General features: G+C 43.0%; 1 protein-coding gene across 3 annotated transcripts in view; it reads left to right on the top strand.

The window, feature by feature from the left end:
• THSD7B (thrombospondin type 1 domain containing 7B) overlaps positions 1-14,615 on the top strand; it is a 733,248-nt gene that overhangs the window by 260,972 nt on the left and 457,661 nt on the right. For all 3 annotated transcript variants that reach the window (XM_068245888.1, XM_068245890.1, XM_068245889.1), the window contains one exon: positions 12,635-12,790. In XM_068245888.1, coding sequence (XP_068101989.1) covers positions 12,635-12,790 — 156 coding nt within the window. The remainder of the gene's footprint in view (positions 1-12,634; positions 12,791-14,615) is intronic.

The following is a 14,615-nucleotide window of genomic DNA, read 5'->3' as shown; positions in this document are numbered from 1 at the left end:
TTCCTGTGGAGGGGGCTGAGCATCACCTGTGACCCAATGACGTCTGATCAGATAAGAATTTAAGCCCGAGTCTCCCTCGATCCATCATCATTTAAGGCAGGCATACACTTGCAGATTTCCACCCAATGTTCCAAAACCAATTGCTTCTTTTCTGAAAAGAATCGATTGAGAAAGACTTGATTCCTACGAAACACTGCACATCAATTTCACATAAACTTCCAATAGATTCCAGCAGGGAAATCAATAAAACTGCAAAGTTGTACTGTTCGATGCAGTGCAAAGCTATAGGCCATCGTTCTGCCAATGCTCTTGCCCCGCGCCTGTCCAACCTGTCTTATCGATTCTTTCAATTTTTGTTTAAAATAGATAAAAAAATTGATCGATCTGACATTTTGAGGAAACAATTCCCAGCAGATAAGTCAAATCTGCAAGGAATTGAATGAAGAAATCGATGAGTGTGTGGCCACCTTAAATCAGAGACTTTTATTTTACCTTAATAGTCTTTAATCACCTTCAGTTTTAGTCTTTTTTTTTTACAAGCAACTGACCCATCTGTCATTTTTGCTTGTTATTTAATGTTTTAATTTTTTCTTTCTTGGAATATTCTGTTCTTTTGCTAGCCATACTGAGCTCTTCTGATTTTTTAAAATAGATTTTATAATCTCTATAATTTTGTCTCACTCTCGGAAACTAGAGCCAGTCTTAGAAACGACACGAAGTGCGTCTTTTTTGGCCTTTCATGTGACAGCTGGATGCGCTAAGTAATATGTTTTTTTACCGTCTCCTTACAGAATGTTAAAGTAATTAACCTACTGCCCATCTTTTTCTTTAATTTTAAGTAAAGACGTGTTCCTCCTTTCTTAAAATATACCGTATGTCGAAAATATGAACGTATCATTTACATTCAGATTATGTAGAAAATCCTGTTTCTGTTCAAAAACCAGGTTTTGTTCTGTTCCTTTTCACGGTAAAAAACAAAACAAAACAAAAAACAGAACTTGCAACCACATGGTGGTCCAGAACTCTTGGGGGGTAGCCAGTTACTACTGTAAGATGTCCAAACTGTCCAGGAGATGTCTGCCAGTATGTATTTTGAGAGGACATTATGTTTCTGCCTATCAGAGACATAGAGACATTGCCAACTGCCAAGGTCAGATTTCTGGAAAGGCCGTAAAGGCCCAGGCCTTGGGAGGTACTGTCCAAGAGGGCGGCTGGACATGGAAATAGGGTTGTAGAATATGGAAGAGGAGGCTCCAAATGGGACCAACACATAGAAGAGGGGAGATGCTGTACATAGATGCTACTCATGGAAGAGGGGGCTGCATATGCATGGGCAATAACAAGAAAACTGGCCTAGCAGCAGAAAAAGTATTAATCTGACCTTGGTTGGTGTTTATTCCTAGTTATTCTTTATGTAGAGCCTCTCTGTAGCATGCTGCTGTAGGGATCTCAGTATCAAGTGTATTTGAATGATTTGCTGGCAGTTTTTTTGAAGTGTTTTAACCTTTTTCTCAGCATTTTGTTGTTGTTGTGGCTATGGCTCTGGGACACGGAGGAAGAATATAATGGATCTATTGGATTTAGGAGCCCATTCTGCAAAATATAGCTATCCATGTTTTTTCCATTAATATTACTCTGGATGGGTAACTGCTAAAGGAGTACTGTAGGGGCTAGGCGGAAAAATAATTGAACTTATATGGGGCTTCTAATGGTCCCCCGCAGACGTCCTGTGTCCGCGCAGCCACTGATGCTCCGGTCCCCGCCTCCGGTTCACTCTTGGAATTTTCGACTTTATAGTCTGCACGGCCGTGCCCTCGCTTCCGCTGACGTGTATGGCGCAGGCCCAGCGGGGACGCGGCCGCGCAGGCGCAGTGGTTTTCCGACTTTAAAGTTGGAAATTCCAGAAGTGAACCGGAGGCGGGCCGGAGCATCGGTGAGTGGCTGTGTGAGTGCAGGACGTCTACAAAGGACCATTAGAAGCCCCAGGTGTTTGCAAATTAGCTGATCTGCTGTGGACTGCCAAATTTCTGTGCTGGCACAGCTGAGAGATCAAATTACACTTGTGATTACTTGAAGGTGAGGTGGAATTAGACAGGCTAAACTCTCTAAACACACACAGGAAGCAGTTTCTCTGTTTTCCTTGTGTCCTGTGCAAGAGTTCAGGTCCAGGGAATACGATGGGGGATTATCACTTTCGCAGTTCTAGATGAATGCCCTGATGTTCCTCATCGTTTGTATTAATTTGCGTTGACGCTCTTTGACAAACCTATGTGAAATCAACAGCTTTTACATTAACAGGTCCAAAGAGTCCTTTCAAATTCCATTCCCTTCAGCACGCTTAAGCAGAGCTTTGGTGTGTGATTTTCTCAGAGAGCTCTGCAAACCCACCAATCATAGCACCCCAAAATAGATGACAAATAGTAGAACATGCTTCTGGCCTATGTCTCCCAATACTTTGTAGTGTAGTTTGCCTTCTTAAAGTGGATCCGAGATAAACTTTTACTCATTGCATAATTGTGTTCCTTTCATATAGTTTATAGGGCATTCCTCAAGCCAAATACTTTTTTTGTTTTGTTTTAATACTCTAATTCCCTATAAACTAAACAAGCCTCGCCCACAGCTTTTCAGAGAGCCTTGGCAGGTAGCAAGGGCTCATGGGAGCTCAGTCTGGGCAGGAGGAGGAGGAGGTTACTAGCCAGAGATTTCAGAGGCAGAGGGGAGGAGGGAGGAGGAAAGGGGACTGAATTTACACACAGGCAAGCTGATAGCATCTCCAGCCCCCAGCCTGTGACAATGTGACAAACAGAACATGGCTGCCCTCATTGTATCACAGGAATAAATAATCATTAACTATTGAAGCTGTTTGCAGGTAGATTTGCTGTGTAAACTATCTAAACTTTAGAAGATATATGGACAAATTACTTGTTATAGTTAGTTTTTCATCTCGGATCTACTTTAAAGCAGAAAGTGTTTGTGATAATTCAGCTGTAAGAGAACAACTGTGATCCCCCACAATGCATCACTAGTGAATATGCAAATTATCTATTTATGCATATTCAGTAGTGATGCATTGTGGGAGACCACAATCACTCACTTAAAGCTGAATTATCGCAAATAGGACAACTGTAATGAAAGGAATGTGGAAGCTGCCATATTTATTTCCTTTTAAACAATACCAGTTACCTGGCTATCCTGCTAAACCTCTGCCTGACTGTAGACCCTGAACAAGTATACAGCACATCCATTGTTTCTGACATTATTGTCAGATCTAAAAAGATTAGCTGCATGCTTGTTTCTGGTGCGATTCAGACACTACTGCAGTCAAATAAATTAGCAGGGCTGCCAGGCAACTGGTGTCATTTAAAGGGAAATAAATATGGCAGCCTCTGACTTCAGTTGTCCTTTAAAGAGACACTGAAGCGAAAAAAAAATATGATATAGTGAATTGGTTGTGCACTATGAATAATTACTAGAAGATTAGCAGCAAAGAAAATAGTCTCATACTTTTATTTTCAGGTATATAGTGTTTTTTCTAACATTGCATCATTCTATAATATGTGCAGATTACACAACACTCAGCATTCAAAATGATTCTTTCAGAGCAGTCTGTGAAGTAATGACCTCTCCTCTAGCAGAGAAAAAGTAAACAGTTCACTTACAGTTGAGATAATAAAAGTCAGATAACAGCCCTCTCCACGACTAACTTAGTCGGAGAGCTTAATGGCTTGTTTGCATAGAGATAACAACTGGAGTTTCTCAACTCATCCTGTACTGGAAACAATTAGACTGATGTATCTGATCTTAATGTTTTATTTCTTAGCTGTACTACACATACAAATCATAATATCATATTTTTTTTTTGCTTCAGTGTCTCTTTAAGAAGGTAAACTACACTAAGGTCTCAACTAAGCTTTATCGAAAACTTTATCGAACGTTTGATAATTTACCACATTAGTAAAATATAATTTTGAATTCACTAAGATGTTATAGATTTATTGAATGTTTTATCGATAAAATGTTCAATAAATCTATAAGACCTTAGTGAATTCAAAATGAGATTTTACTCATGAGGTAAATTATCAAACGTTCAATAAAGTGTTTGATAAAGCTTAGTGAATTGAGGCCATAGCGTTGCTTTTTAGTAGGAGGGGTTTTTGTCTCTTTTAGTCATCCACACTTTTTTTTAGTAGTTTTGGGTCACCCTGAGCTGCTAGATATTCTGTTGATTCTTTGAAGGAAACCTCTGCTCCTGGTATCATGTTTGGATCAGCACTACTGTAAAGTCAATAAACTTCATTTATCTTTTTAAAAACTCCACTCATAAAGTCACTGATCTTTTCCTCACAGCACATTGCGTAATTCTCCTCCATTCTCATCATGTGACTATAAATCGTCTAGAAACATCTGCAGGATAATCCCAGCTCTGTGACATGCGCTGGCAACCTTGAGAAAGGAGTGCAGAGCTCTACGAAACATTGCTGCAATGATGACCAGCGAGATTAACTTCTCTATTCATACCGCCTAGCCGAGCTATGAGCAGAAGGTCGCTGGACGATTTATATTTACATGCTGAGAGTTGAAAATTACTCTGTACACTGTAAGGAATGCGCAGCTTTTTTATGAAAGGGTTTTTAAAGGGATAAATAAACTTCATCGAAAGGTGCTTGTTGGATATTTGCCCCTCCCCTTTGCAGTCTAAACAGAATGAGAATGATGAGTCAGGCAGCATGAAGCCAGTTAACTGCTTCAGGTGACGGTCAGGATTTTTAGCTGCAGAAGTCACGTGATCCAGGAATAGTTTTAGTTAAAATGAGGTCCTGGACAAACATGAATGTGGGACCCCTTATATTTTAAAGTGGGAGACTATAATAATAATAAATTACTTATTTAGCTGTCAGATTTAGGATAAATGTGAAATATAAAAAAATATATATTTCTGCTGGTTTTCATCTTTACTGTTTCTCTGTGATGCCCAAAGTGACATCACTTCTGCCCCTTATTTTCTTTTCAACCCAGCTCAGGGTTAGTTTTCCCTCTCCACTGCCATGGCTTAATGTCCCTCCCACAGCAAACATCCTATAGGCTACAAGCATACATCACTGTGTAAACACTTCAAAGGGAGGAGGGGATTCAAGAACCTTTTGGTCATAAGTGTCCTCATCTTATCTGAAATAGGACGCTTTCTGTTATTTGCATGCAGAGATAAGCTTGTTACTGTAGATAATAATAAAAAAAAAAAACTTGTTAGAATTCCATTGCCCCTGCACTGTTCTGCAGTTAGGGCTGATTCCCACGGACGATTCTGTGACGGTAAATTAAGGAATCGGTGCTCGCCGTTTAAAGAAAACCTGTAACTAAAAAAAGTTCCCCTGGGGGGTACTCACCTTGGGTGGGGGAAGCCTGCGGATCCTATCGAGGCTTCCCCCTTCCTCCTGTTTCCCACGGCGGTCTTTCTGTGCCCCTCCGGGGATGTAAATATTTACCTTCCCGGCTCCAGCACAGGCACAGTATCAGCTCTCCGCTCAGAGAGAGGCGGAAATAGCTGATCGCTGACGGTCCACTCTACTGTGCAGGCGCAAGTCTCTTGCGCCTGCGTAGCAGAGCGGACCTGACAGAGATCGGCTATTTCCGTCTATTTCCGTGCTGAGAGCCACAACAGCGCCCCGTTTGAGCCAGGGAAGGTAAATAAATCAGTGGGTGTCAGGCTTGTCGAGCGAGGATTGCGGGACGCTTCGGGGGAGCCAGCGCTGGACTGCCCGCAGCTACAGGGGCTTCCCCCAAGCCTCATTAGGACCCTGAGGCTTCCCCCTCCCGTGGTGAGTACCCCCAGGGGAACTTTTTTTTTGTTACAGAGTCTCTTTAAACTTTAGAAGAACAAAAAAAGTGGTTTAAATATATTTTGTGGCACTACCTATGTTTCGGCAGTTTAATTTTGGATGTTACAACCCCCTTTAAGCTGTGGTACGCAGGCCAACCTGAAAGAATAAATCAGATTTCCATTAGCTTAGAAGCGCTCAGACGTATTGGAAAGCGTTACGCCATGTTTATGTGCTGAACTCTGCAGAAACTTCAGGAGAGTTTGATGAATGCCCGGGAAGATGGGCCGGGGGGAGTCTGCGCCGGTCAATCAATAACGGCGCCGGAGACAGAGAATAGCCAAAGTTTTTTTTTCCTGCTGTATTGTGAGATGTTCCGACACGTGGACTCCACAACGAGAAGTCCCAATATACAAGCTGATTGTTTTTCCAGCACATCTAATCAAGACAAAAGCGGCATTGTTCCTTACAAAGAGAACAGAGGGAACCGCAGGCTGCAGGCAGGGTGTAAGCTTTCTCTTAAATGAATTTATTGGATTCTCAGCGCTTATCTTAAAAAAAAAAAAAAAAAAAAAAAGGGAAAACAGAACATTGTTTTCAAATGAACAGAAGTTTGAAGTCACTAAAGCCTAACTTTACACACAGATGACGTCCCAACCTAGAGCAGGGGGAGCGTACGATGCTAGTGCATGTGGAGTTGGATGCCGCCTGGAACTGACAACGCATCAGCAAAGTGCAATATTATCGATTTGGCAACAGTGCTTGCCTTGAATTTATTTCAACGGATCAAGTAATTTGGGGCGTGGGGATCAGCAGGCGTCTAATAGACACCAGTGTTGGTTATCGGCAGGGCCGGATTTACCATAAGGCACTTTAGGCACGGGCCTACCGGCGCCTGTTGATATAAAGGTGGCTTACTCTTTTCTCGGGTGCCTCCTGCCCTCCTTTCCTATGCAGAGTCCCGAGATGAGTGTTAATGAGAGGTTACTCACCCCACTCTCTGCATTCCACTGATGAGATCTCCATTCAGTCAAGGTCAACACTAGCTAATTAATACTGAGGTAACCTAAGGGGCACCTGTAGCTACCTGTGATGGGCAAAGGAAGAAAGGGAGAAGTGACAGCTGGGACAGTCACATTTGCTGTACAGTTCGGTGGGGTTTGTAGATTCATGAAGGGAGAAGTCTAGGGTGCCACGATGTGTGCCTATAGGCTCCTGTGATGTAAATCCAGGTCTGGTTATCAGTAATTGGGCATCGAGGCGGTGTGTTGGCTGCCCTATGCAGATGGTTGTAGACAAACAGCTACAGCTAGTGGTCGTTTGGGCCCCAGGGTTAGTGTTAGGAATAAGGAAGGGGAGATTAGGGTTAGGCACTTGGAAGGGAGTTAATGTTAAGCACTGGGGGGGGGGGGGGGGTAGTTTTAGGCATGTGGAAGGGGGTTAGTGTTAGGAATTAGGATGGGGAGGATAGTTTTAGATACTTGAAAGGGGGGGGGGATTCGTGTTAGGCATTTGGTGGGGGTAGTTTTAGGCATTAGATGGAAAGTTTAGTTTTAGGCATTAGGAGGGGAGGGTTTAAGTAAAAATGGGTGCCGTGAAGGTGCATAGTAAAATATTGGGGCTATAAATTACCAATGTTTTTTTCCTAGCGGCAACATTCAACACCCAACACGGCAGGGGACTACTATTCACTTGAGGTTGACCTGGGGGGTCTGTCAGTCAGCTCCGAGGCCTCTGAGGCCTTGCTGGGCAACCTAATACTTGAGGGGAGCGAATGCCCACCTAATGCTGCATTAAGTTGCGGTGTGTATGAGTGTGTGTGAGTGGGGTGGGGGTCAGGTCAGGACGGAGAGCCCCATGTCATTCTTGCCCAGAGTCACGTTTTCGCTAAACCCGTCCTGACACTGCTGAGACTGCTCCATGGCATGGTGGCGTTGTTCGCCCTCTTTCTCATCCTGCGATGAAGTTTATATAGCTACTTTTGCAGTTGAAAATCCCACAATCAGATAACTTTCCTATTTGCTGAACTTGACTTGCTTTTAATTTTCGGTCAACTTTGTATGGCCACCTTAAATGCAGTTTCAGCTACACGTTAACCACTTGACCACTGAGGAGTTTTTCCCCTTTAGGACCAGAGCAATTTTCAACTTTCAGCGCTCCTCCCATTCTTTCAACAATAACTTAAACACTACTAATCACAATGAAATGATCTATATCTTGCTTTTTTGCCACCAAATAGGCTTTCTTTGGGTGGTACATTATGCTAAGAATTATTTTATTCTAAATGCATTTTAATGAAAATAATTAGAAAAAAGGGGGAAAAAATCATTATTTCTCAGTTTTCGGCCATTATAGTTTTAGAATATAACGTTTTACTGTGGATAAAAGCCACACATTTTATTTGCCCATTTGTCCTGGTTATTGCAATGTTTAAAATATTTCCCTAGTACAATGTATGGCGCCAACATTTTATTTGGAAATACAGGTTTCTTTTTTTCAGTTTTGCATCATCACTAATTACAAGCCCATAATTAAAAAAATTAAAAGTAATATACCCTCTTGGCATACATATTAAAAAAGTTAGGTAACTATTTATGTATTTTTTTTATTTGGCATATGCATTTTATTTTTTAATGCAAAAAAAATTGGGGGTACAATGGGGGAGCGTGGGTCTTTTTATTGAAATACATATATGTAGGTGTAATTTTACTATTTTGCCAAAAGATGTCCTTGCACATTACTTCCTATTAGTGTACTATATGCACGCTAAACAGGAAGTAATGCGTTAATGTGTTACTCTGGAAGATACAATGATGCCGGCATTCATTGACACGGGGACTTAGATCAATGAATGGGAACTGCGTTCCCATTCATTGATCTCCCTGCTAACCAGTGGCAAAAAGAATGAGCGTGGGAGCATGCAGGAGATGGCGGGGAGAGCGCACAGTGCCGATGAGTCGGGAGCCGTACATCTACACCCCTGGAATAGGAACAGTCATCCCGCAGGGGGTAGATATACTGCCTTTGATACCCCCTTTCCCATAAAAATGTTTACCTTTTTTTGAATAGATCATCAGGAGGGTCTGTATGGCTGATATTGTGGTGAAACTCCTCCCACAGTGTGATGTCATGGCCCAGACAGTTTCTTGTCTGTGAACCTTGTTACTGTAATGCTTGGAGGGCATACTTTCTGACCACCCAGAGCAACAAGGCTATGTAGCTGTATAATGGAAGTGGCTACACAGATGGACACAGGAGTAATATACAAGGGAGCAAGATTGCCCAGAGCAACTGCAGCTCTGGGTCGCCTATCAGGCTAGATACTATGTGATACAATACACAACAGACGTAGTCGGTAACAGGCTTGGGTCATACACGATAGATCAGATGGCAGTAATACAGAAGGGCTAGGCAAATTCGTAGTCAAGAGGCAGGCAAGGGTCAGAACACAAAACAATATACAATATTACAATAATACAAAACTGACTGACTATAGAGTACATATATATTGTGCTGATGCACAATATATGAAATGTAGCTCTCAAATAACTCACTAGCTTAAGCACAATTAATGACAATTAACAAGACAGACAACAGACAGACAGACAGAATGCTCAGCCAATCTAGTCACTGATTCAGCGACGGCAACATTCACACTGAGATCGACAAGACTAACAGGCAGGAGCGTAACTAATGACAGCCGCTGCTATAGTTCATCCTCAAGAGCAAGGCAAGAAGGAAAACTTCCAGTCACCAACGTGGTGCTGGCAGAATCCAAACTATCAAGATCAGAAGGACTTTACTGACCCCGTAGGTCAGCAAATGTCCAGCAGGCATGAAAATACAGAGCAAGGCATTATACAATTTTTACAACAACAACTTTCACAGCATGGACCCAACGACAACTCAGAGAGCTGAACGCTATGTCGGGCGGGGTCTGAAATGGGAGGCAGACTTTTATGTCGGCATCAGCCAATGGATGCAGGCATGAAAATTCCCACACAGCTGAATGGTAATTACGCAATCCTGAGCCAGCTTGATCACAAGCTGCCAGCTGAAAGACTCTCATAACAAATACATGCAATACTATGCAACGACATGCATGTAGGGAATCCAGGGATATCTGTCTGCGGTTCAGCTGCAGCAAACAAAGGGAAGAGTTATGACAGCATCCTGAGCTGCTCTGAACTGCAGAGTGATTGCAAATGACAATGAGACTCATTGCGAATGCGCAACCGAATGCAAACAGTCAGATAAGACGGAACTGCCTGGTTGCAGTCCCACTGCAACCGACAGAACATGCTACAGGAGAGATCCTGGCAGTTACATTGTGGGACATAACGTCTGTTTCCAACTGCTAAGCAATCAGTATCTTCCTCAGTGCATATGTGTATCTATAGAAAAACAACCTTTTAGCCTATCGCATTGTTAGTGGGTGTGGTTATAAAGGCAGTTAGTGCTATCTAGTTTATTTCTTGTCTACCAATTGTAAAGATGATTACGTGGAGTGTCATTGTGGATCAAACAACATAAACAAATTTTGTTTCGCTAAAATTCCTCTTTGAAGAGAAACCGTGACCAAGAATTGAACTTCATCCCAATCAGTAGCTGATACCCCCTTTCCCATGAGAAATCTATTCCTTTTCTCAAATGGATCATCAGGGGGTGCTGTATTTATTTATTTATTTATTTATTGTATTTATAAAGCGCCAACATATTACGCAGCCCTGGACATTAATTTAGGTTACAGACAATATTTAGGGGTGACATACAGCAATATGACAATACAGGAATACAAGAAAACCAGATCACACAGCACAGTATGAGTACAAGGTAATGCTTAGTCAGTCACTGGAGGGAGCATGGAGATTAGGCAAGTTAGGTTCACTCAGATGCATAGGATGGGTGTACAGTAATGGAGGTGCATGATCAGGTAGGAGACATAAGGAGGAGGAACCTGCCAAAGGCTTACAATCTAGAGGAAGAGGTAAGGACACGAACGATAGGGGACCAGAGTTCAGCTGTGGGTTTAGAGCACTTGTGAGGGGTAGTAGGCCAGAGTGAAAAGGTGAGTTTTGAGGGCTTTCTTGAAGATGTTGAAGGAGGGGGCTGCCCTAATGGGTGGAGGTAGGGAGTTCCCTAGTGTTGGAGCAGCTCTTGAGAAGTCCTGGAGGCGTGCATGGGACTGGGTGATGCGGGGGGCGGTTAGGCGAAGTTCATTGGAAGAGCGGAGTGAGCGGCTAGGTGTGTACCTCTGAGTAAGATCGGAAATGTAGGTTGGACAGGTTTTGTGGACAGATTTGTAGGTCAGACACAGTATCTTGAATCTGATTCTGGACTGGATAGGAAGCCAGTGGAGGGATTCTAGGAGGGCATCTGCCGTGGTGGAGCGACGGGAGCAGTGGATAATTCTGGCTGCCGCATTCATGATGGACGGCAGTGGGGCTGTTTGGGTCATAAGGAGACCAGACAGCAGGGCATTGCATTAGTCAAGGCGGGAAATTATGAGGGCATGGATGAGGAGTTTGGTGGTGGCCGAGGTCAGGAAAGGGCGAATCTTACAGATGTTACGAAGGTGGAAGTTGCAGGACTTTGTGAGGTTTTGGATGTGGGAAATGAAGGAGAGTGCGGAGTCCAGGGTGACACCCAGACAGCGGGCTTGAGAGGTAGGGCGAATGGTAGTGTGATTAACAGTGACATGCACATCTGGGAGGTTCATACATGGCCGGGGTGGGAAGATCATAAATTTCGTTTTGTCTAGATTTAGTTTCAGGAACCTAGCGGACATCCAGGAGGAGATGGCTGATAGGCAGGAGGAGACCTTGTCCATGGTAGTGGTGGATATGTCAGGGGTGTGGAGGTAGATCTGGGTGTCATCTGCATACAGATGATAGTTAAAACCCAAGGAGGAGATAACCTTGCCAATGGAGGATGTGTATAGGGTGAACAGTAGGGGGCCAAGGACCGAACCTTGGGGGACTCCCACCGAGAGGTGGTTGGGGGTGGACAAGGACTCATTGAAGGCGGTCGTGAAGGAGCGGTTGGAAAGGTAGGATGAAAGCCAGGACAGGGCGAGATCGTGAATGCCCAAGAACTGGAGGGACTGGAGGAGTAGGGGATGATCTACTGTGTCAAAAGCTGCTGAAAGGTCAAGGAGGAGGAGAATGGAGTATTTACCTTCAGCTTTAGCTAAGGCAAGGTCGTTGACCACTTTGGTGAGAGCAGTTTCGGTTGAGTGGGCAGGCCGAAATCCAGATTGCAGTGGGTCTAGCAGTGAGTTGGCATTGAGATACTGGGTCAGGTTTTTGTAAACCAGACGTTCAAGGAGTTTTGAGGCAAAGGGGAGGAGGGAGATAGGACGGTAGTTGGAGGGTAGCGAGGGGTCGAGGGAGGGTTTCTTGAGCAGAAGTATGGCTGATATTGTGGTGAAGCCCCTCCCACAAGAGACTGTGAGGACCATTTTCCTGGCAGTTTCCTGTTTGTGAACCTCATTGGATTGTGGGAAATAGCTGTTTACAGCTGTTTCCAACTGTAAAAAAAAAGCAAGCAGCAGGTACTTCCAGTGACATAACCTGCCAGCAGCAAGCATGTCAACATGTGATAAATGTCAGAATGTAAATCAGGGAGAGGAAAGATTTTGCAATGGGCAAACTCTGACTAGATCATGTATACATAATTATTGTAAAAATTAAGCACTTTTTTTTATTACATCATTTTCACTGGAGTTCCTCTTTAAGCTCTTTGGTCTCTTTGTTGGTAATATTAGAATGGTGGGTAATGTGTTTACCATTTTATATTTCTTGTCCTCCATTGTTTAGTGTACAGACCGGTGGAAGCAGAGTTCTGTGAAGGTCCGCCACCACCCAGTACTCAGTTGTGCAACATCCCTTGTGCTGTGGACTGCCTGCTCTATCCGTGGACTGACTGGGGGTCTTGCGTCCATGAAAACTGCCGGGATCCTCATGGGAGGAAAGGTATATGAGCTGTTTCAGTTACTGCCATACAACTATTCTCTGCTTGAATTGATTATTTTAGAATTGTCATCAGAGTAAGGCCTGTTCTTAAAGCGGACCTGAACTCCGAACTTCCTTTCTGCTCTGAAACAAAAGCAGCAGCATAATAAGCTTTAAATAAAAAAAAAAAACATTTCTTTGTTTACAGCACTCTTGCAATAAATCTGCAGTGTGTCTGCTTCCTGCTTTCAAGGAAGCAGACATAGGGTTAACATCCTGTGTTTACCAATTAGAAGCTCTGCTGTGGCAGAGGAGATTCTTGAGCTGAGAGATCAAATTACAGAGGTTTAAACAAAGAACAAGAACCGAGAGCCCCAATATGGTGTAGTATTATTGTCAATTATGTAGTACAAAGTATAAATAATGGTAGTTATAATCACAGACACAGATTATCACACAGGCAACCACTGGAAAGGCAAGTGGGGAGAAGTATGACCTGACCCCACTCAGGTTTAAGAAGTCGCACTCTGTAGACAAGAAATAGGGGTACACCCATCCATTTAGGGTGGAGTAGACTGGTAGAAATTTGTATACAGAGGCGCCAAAAAGGATAAAAACGATTAAAAGCCATTTAAAAGGGGAAAGTATGGTGGACTTACCTCCCTTGAAGAAAACAAAATAAAGCAGATTAAAGCACGTTGGGGCCAAGCGTCTCTGTGGCTCTTGGCCCCAATACAGACCCGTTTTGCTTTCTCCAGTTAATTGCCTGATGAAGCAGGATTGTGACCTGCGAAACGCGTTGCACCTTGGAGATTCTAATAAATGTGATTTACAGTAACGTGCTTTAGTCTGTTTTCTGCAAGAGAGGTAAGTCCATCTTATTTCCCCCTTTTAAACGGCTTTTAATCGTTTCTATCCTTTTTGGCACCTCTGTATAGAAATTACTACCAAATTACAGATGTGATTTGTCACAGATAAATGGGGAATTAGACAGGCTAAACTCCCTAAATACATACAGGGTGCATTTCTCCCTGTTTTCCTTCTGTCCTGTGCAAGAGTTCAGGTTCACATTAAATTGTATTAGCAGATCCAAAGAGAACGTTTCTTAGCTCAAAAAGAAACTTTGCAATATATAGCTTAATTAATAAAATTGTTTTGTTTTTGTTTTTATACAACACTCATATTGTAAAACAAATTATCTTGATAAGGGATCCTGTGAGACCACTCAGGAGAAAAGTTAATTGAATACGGGCCCTACTTTTTATTTTCTCTTCAGATTTGCTTTAAGGCTGGTTTCACAGGGGGGACGTTAAAGTCCCACGTTACAGCAGCCAGTAACGCAGCCTAACTCACAGCACTGTAAAATCAATTGTGCTGTTCACAGTAACACGTTGCGTTACATTGTAATGCAGCACGTTTAAACAAAGTGCTGCATGCTGTACGCTATACTGGGCTAAGCCACGTTAGACTGCTTGCACATGCTCAGTAATGTTGGAGGTGGTCTCCCCTCCTCCTCTGCTGCCAGCCACATGGCTAATTAATATTCACTGCACTGTGTTGACTCCTGGTGGGACTGTAGTGTTGTCCGGATCATGAACGAATCGTTCATTTGATCCAGATCTTTTTTGTGAGTCGAATCATCCGGATCATCACAATGTTCGGTTCACAGTGGATGTCTGTCTGGAAGAAACAGGAACATACAGAATGTACAGTGCAGGGAAAGTCCTGTCCTGCTAGTCATTTCACCCTGTCTGCTTCCCTAGTAAAATGATTCAAATGATTCGGTTTAAAGATCCAGATCTTTTCAATGATCCGATTCAAATGATCCGAATCCTTAAAAAGATCT

The sequence above is a fragment of the Hyperolius riggenbachi genome, chromosome 7 (assembly GCF_040937935.1).
Source record: "Hyperolius riggenbachi isolate aHypRig1 chromosome 7, aHypRig1.pri, whole genome shotgun sequence".
NCBI lineage: Eukaryota > Metazoa > Chordata > Amphibia > Anura > Hyperoliidae > Hyperolius > Hyperolius riggenbachi.
Note: the sequence above shows the minus strand (reverse complement) of the source record. Positions and strands in the feature narration are given on the sequence as shown.